We start from the raw sequence: 6,000 nt of genomic DNA, 5'->3' as shown, positions 1-6,000 counted from the left end.
CCCGACAGATGGCCATCCAGCCTCTGCTTAAAGGCCTCCAAAGAAGGAGCCTCCACCACAGTCCGGGGGAGAGAGTTCCACTGCCGAACAGTCCTTCTCACAGTGAGGAAGTTCTTCCTGATGTTCAGGTGGAATCTCCTTTCCTCCTCCCTAGGACTTCCCTTCACGTATTTGTACATGGCTCTCATCATGTCTCCTCTCAGCTTTCTCTTCTGCAGGCTAAACATGCCCAGCTCTTTAAGCCGCTCCTCATAGGGCTTGTTCTTCAGACCCTTAATCATTTTAGTCGCCCTCCTCTGGACGCTTTCCAGCTCGTCAACATCTCCCTTCAACTGTGGTGCCCAGAATTGGACACAGTGTGATTCCAGGTGTGGTCTGACCAAGGCAGAATAGAATAAGGGGAGCAGGACTTCCCTGGATCTAGACGCTATTCCCCTATTGATGCAGGACAGAATCCCGTTGGCTTTTTTAGCTGCCGCATCACATTGTTGGCTCATGTTCACCTTCCTCCCCACGAGGACTCCAAGGTCTTTTTCACACACACTGCTGTCAAGCCAGGCATCGTCCCCCATTCTGTATCTTTGATTTCCATTTTTTCTGCCAAAGTGAAGTATCTTGCATTTGTCTCTGTTGAACTTCATTTTGTTAGTTTCGGCCCATCTCTCCAGTCTGTCAAGATCGTTTTGAATTCTGCTTCTGTCTTCTGGAGTGTTGGCTATACCTCCCAGTTTGGTGTCATCTGCAAACTCAATTAGTATTCATGAATTTAATTAATTTGATCTGAAATATGGATTAAAAATGAAATTATGAACACGCCTAATATGGTTGTATACCACCAGAGAAGATCCTACTCCAAAGCAGAAAGCACCAATTTAACAAATTTGATCGATTTACGAGGAACACCCTTTGCACACCCTTGTTAGTGAAGCAAGTGGAGTGGAATGTCTAGGGTGCAAGAAAGAGCCATTGCCTGCTAGACTACCATCAGATCCTCCGAAAATGCCAGCCAGAAATGCAGGTGAAATGTCAGGAGAGAATGCTGCTAGACCACATTGGCCGTACAGCCCGGAAAACACACAAGTGTGAGGTTCCTTGAGCGGGGCCATGGCAATGGGGAAAGGGTAATGGCAGGAGAGCTTGGCCCTTTATCCTTGCCCTCCATCCAGATGCAAAGTCGGGCCTCTTCCCCGGTTTCAGAGAAGCAGCCGGACACGGCATTGCCTTCAAGGGCCGTTAACTCTTTCATGCCCCGTGTTCCATAAAACGGCAAACTGATATCAATCAGACACTGCACTTTCTGTGAATTGGATGTTTTTTTAATCAGTTCTAGACATACAACAATTTTCACCCGAAGATCAAGGACTCCAGATTTTAAGATATGAACAGTTGCTTCAGATCTACCTCACAAACAGGTCTCTTCTTTTCTTCACAGCGAACATTATTCCAGCACTCCTCCCTTGTTGTACAAGTGTGGCTGATTTCAACACAGGCTTTATCAGAAGGGTCCCCGTCTGGTTGGCCTGCCGCCCAGAATCTGAAAAGAAGAGGCAGCACCCATCAGGCCAGGACGCAGGGCCACAGAATCGCCTTCAAGGGCTGCGCCAGGCATGCGCCAACTTGGGCGCTCCCTTCAGGTGTTTCTGTTGGAAATGGCAGCCTCCCAAGCCTTTCACTATTTGTTTATCAATGTGTAGATCTGCTAGCCTGAATTCTATGTGTATGTTGATTTGCCAGTTTGACTGTACCTCTTTGGGGTGGGAGGAGCTATAGACATGTGATTGTACTGAGCATGTTCAGACACAGGACTTTGCTTTGTATTCGTTGTGTTTGCATCAGACCTCACTGGAGGTGGATGCATATATGTGTCCAGATCTCAGTGGAGGTGGATGCATGTATGTGATCAAACCTCAGTGGGGGTGGATGCATGTTGCAGTTTACAGTATTCAATTGATGCATGTATGCTTATGGACTTCAGTGGGAACAACTATACTTAAAGACTATGGACTATTGATTAAGAATGATACCCTGTGTACTCAACACCGAGAGAAGCTACATCCTTTCCATAACTGAACTTTTATAAGAAATGTGCCTGTATGGTGAATTAATACAAGATGTTTAGGAGTAAACAAAATATGTTATTTTCCAAAGAAGACTTCATTTTTGTTTCTGTTTTTAAACTCAGTGCATATTTTAAACTAAGAGGTTTCAAGGGAGTGTGTATGTTTTGGGCAACTACAATTGCATCTACAACTGAAACTGCAACTTCCAAGAAACAACCATCCTCTGCTAATCAAATATATTTTTGCAGTGGCATGTCTGTGTCCTTGGCAGTTCAAAGACATGGTTTTCAGTCTAATAGCTGAGTTACCTGTGTGCCATTACATGAATGCTTGTTAGTGTCATTTCTTCAAAGGGTTGACTTCTAACAAGGTCATGCTTTTCTTGGCTAGTGGTTTTCAAAATGTGGTCTCCACATATTCATTTGCCAAATGGATATGACATCATTTCCCCTTTCAATAAGGTTATGATTGCCATTTATTTCCAAAGGGATATGTGCCCAGAGAGTGGGTGCAGTAATTCCCAATAGTTTTGGACTTCAACTCCCACAATTCCTAACAGCCTCAGGCCCCGTCCTTTTCCCCCTCAGCCGCTTAAGCAATTTGAAAACAAATGTCAGCAGATAAATAAGAGAAGTATTAAAGCGGGGAGGTCTTTAGGCTCCACGTTGGATCACAAAAAGGAAGAAGGTTAAGAACAAAGAGAGCTCTTTGTCAGGGAGATGGAGTGACAGCCCCCCCTGGTGGCTGGAACCGAGCACAGCCTCCAAAGATGCCGAAAGATGGGAAAGCCTAGATATACCTCTATCTGTTGCCCGTCTTGTCATTGTTAGAATCGGCATTGGATGTTTGCTGCATATGTATGTTCTGTGATCCGCCCCGAGTCCCCTTTGGCATGAGGAGAAGGGCGGAGTATAAATATGTAAATAAATGAATTATTGCACTGGAAGATCTAGGGTGTCTCACCAAACTACAACTCCCAGGGCCCCATAGCATTGAGGCATGGCAGATGAAGCAGTGTCAGTCAGAAACCAGCACGTTGTGGCAGAGGAGGTTTAAGATCTTGCCAAACTATAACTCCCAGGGTCCCACAGCACAAAGCCATGGCAGTTAAGGTGGCATCGAATTGACATTCATTCTACAGTGTAGATCGGGCTTGGGTAAACTTCGGCCTTCCAGGTGTTTTGGACTCCAACTCCCACCATTCCTAACAGCCTCAGGCCCCCTCTTAAGCGGCGGAGGGGGAAAAGGAAGGGGCCCGAGGCTGTGAGGAGTGGTGGGAGTTGGAGTCCAAAGTACGAATATAATAGCCCGACCCAAGCCTGACCAAGAAGCCATGAGATCATGCCTCACACACCTGGCCCTCCTTTCCCCCCTCAGCTTAAGCCACGGAGGGGGAAAAGGGAGGGGCCCGAGGCTGTGAGGAGTGGTGGGAGTTGGAGTCCAAAGTACGAATATAATAGCCCGACCCAAGCCTGACCAAGAAGCCATGAGATCATGCCTCACACACCTGGCCCTCCTTTCCCCCCTCAGCTTAAGTGGCGGAGGGGGAAAAGGGAGGGGCCCGAGGCTGTGAGGAGTGGTGGGAGTTGGAGTCCAAAGTACGAATATAATAGCCCGACCCAAGCCTGACCAAGAAGCCATGAGATCATGCCTCACACACCTGGCCCTCCTTTCCCCCCTCAGCTTAAGTGGCAGAGGGGGAAAAGGGAGGGGCCCGAGGCTGTGAGGAGTGCTGGGAGTTGGAGTCCAAAGTACGAATATAATAGCCCGACCCAAGCCTGACCAAGAAGCCATGAGATCATGCCTCACACACCTGGCCCTCCTTTCCCCCCTCAGCTTAAGTGGCAGAGGGGGAAAAGGGAGGGGCCCGAGGCTGTGAGGAGTGCTGGGAGTTGGAGTCCAAAGTACGAATATAATAGCCCGACCCAAGCCTGACCAAGAAGCCATGAGATCATGCCTCACACACCTGTCCCTCCTTTCCCCCCTCAGCTTAAGCGGCGGAGGGGGAAAAGGGAGGGGCCCGAGGCTGTGAGGAGTGGTGGGAGTTGGAGTCCAAAGTACGAATATACTAGCCCGACCCAAGCCTGACCAAGAAGCCATGAGATCATGCCTCACACACCTGGCCCTCCTTTCCCCCCTCAGCTTAAGCGGCGGAGGGGGAAAAGGAAGGGGCCCGAGGCTGTGAGGAGTGGTGGGAGTTGGAGTCCAAAGTACGAATATACTAGCCCGACCCAAGCCTGACCAAGAAGCCATGAGATCATGCCTCACACACCTGTCCCTCCTTTCCCCCCTCAGCTTAAGCGGCGGAGGGGGAAAAGGGAGGGGCCCGAGGCTGTGAGGAGTGGTGGGAGTTGGAGTCCAAAGTACGAATATACTAGCCCGACCCAAGCCTGACCAAGAAGCCATGAGATCATGCCTCACACACCTGGCCCTCCTTTCCCCCCTCAGCTTAAGCCACGGAGGGGGAAAAGGGAGGGGCCCGAGGCTGTGAGGAGTGGTGGGAGTTGGAGTCCAAAGTACGAATATAATAGCCCAACCCAAGCCTGACCAAGAAGCCATGAGATCATGCCTTACACACCTGGCCCTCCTTTCCCCCCTCAGCTTAAGCGGCGGAGGGGGAAAAGGGAGGGGCCCGAGGCTGTGAGGAGTGGTGGGAGTTGGAGTCCAAAGTACGAATATACTAGCCCGACCCAAGCCTGACCAAGAAGCCATGAGATCATGCCTCACACACCTGGCCCTCCTTTCCCCCCTCAGCTTAAGCGGCGGAGGGGGAAAAGGGAGCGCCCGAGGCTGTGAGGAGTGGTGGGAGTTGGAGTCCAAAGTACGAATATACTAGCCCGACCCAAGCCTGACCAAGAAGCCATGAGATCATGCCTCACACACCTGGCCCTCCTTTCCCCCCTCAGCTTAAGCGGCGGAGGGGGAAAAGGGAGGGGCCCGAGGCTGTGAGGAGTGGTGGGAGTTGGAGTCCAAAGTACGAATATAATAGCCCGACCCAAGCCTGACCAAGAAGCCATGAGATCATGCCTCACACACCTGGCCCTCCTTTCCCCCCTCAGCTTAAGCGGCGGAGGGGGAAAAGGGAGGGGCCCGAGGCTGTGAGGAGTGGTGGGAGTTGGAGTCCAAAGTACGAATATAATAGCCCGACCCAAGCCTGACCAAGAAGCCATGAGATCATGCCTCACACACCTGGCCCTCCTTTCCCCCCTCAGCTTAAGCGGCGGAGGGGGAAAAGGGAGGGGCCCGAGGCTGTGAGGAGTGGTGGGAGTTGGAGTCCAAAGTACGAATATAATAGCCCGACCCAAGCCTGACCAAGAAGCCATGAGATCATGCCTCACACACCTGGCCCTCCTTTCCCCCCTCAGCTTAAGCGGCGGAGGGGGAAAAGGAAGGGGCCCGAGGCTGTGAGGAGTGGTGGGAGTTGGAGTCCAAAGTACGAATATACTAGCCCGACCCAAGCCTGACCAAGAAGCCATGAGATCATGCCTCACACACCTGGCCCTCCTTTCCCCCCTCAGCTTAAGTGGCAGAGGGGGAAAAGGGAGGGGCCCGAGGCTGTGAGGAGTGGTGGGAGTTGGAGTCCAAAGTACGAATATAATAGCCCGACCCAAGCCTGACCAAGAAGCCATGAGATCATGCCTCACACACCTGGCCCTCCTTTCCCCCCTCAGCTTAAGCGGCGGAGGGGGAAAAGGGAGGGGCCCGAGGCTGTGAGGAGTGGTGGGAGTTGGAGTCCAAAGTACGAATATAATAGCCCGACCCAAGCCTGACCAAGAAGCCATGAGATCATGCCTCACACACCTGGCCCTCCTTTCCCCCCTCAGCTTAAGCGGCGGAGGGGGAAAAGGGAGGGGCCCGAGGCTGTGAGGAGTGGTGGGAGTTGGAGTCCAAAGTACGAATATAATAGCCCAACCCAAGCCTGACCAAGAAGCCATGAGAT

At 51.4% G+C, this 6,000-nt stretch overlaps 1 protein-coding gene across 3 annotated transcripts in view; it reads right to left on the bottom strand.

Annotated features, from left to right (window-relative positions):
- Positions 1 to 1,294: 1,294 nt before the first annotated feature.
- The window catches only part of LOC107983571 (C-type lectin domain family 4 member E), a 146,836-nt gene continuing 142,130 nt past the window's right edge, over positions 1,295 to 6,000 (bottom strand). For all 3 annotated transcript variants that reach the window (XM_062982242.1, XM_062982240.1, XM_062982241.1), the window contains one exon: positions 1,295 to 1,534. In XM_062982242.1, coding sequence (XP_062838312.1) covers positions 1,496 to 1,534 — 39 coding nt within the window. In that variant the 3' untranslated portion in view covers positions 1,295 to 1,495. The remainder of the gene's footprint in view (positions 1,535 to 6,000) is intronic.

Source organism: Anolis carolinensis, chromosome 5 (genome assembly GCF_035594765.1).
Source record: "Anolis carolinensis isolate JA03-04 chromosome 5, rAnoCar3.1.pri, whole genome shotgun sequence".
Lineage (NCBI taxonomy): Eukaryota > Metazoa > Chordata > Lepidosauria > Squamata > Dactyloidae > Anolis > Anolis carolinensis.
This window is presented reverse-complemented; position numbering and strand designations above follow the sequence as displayed.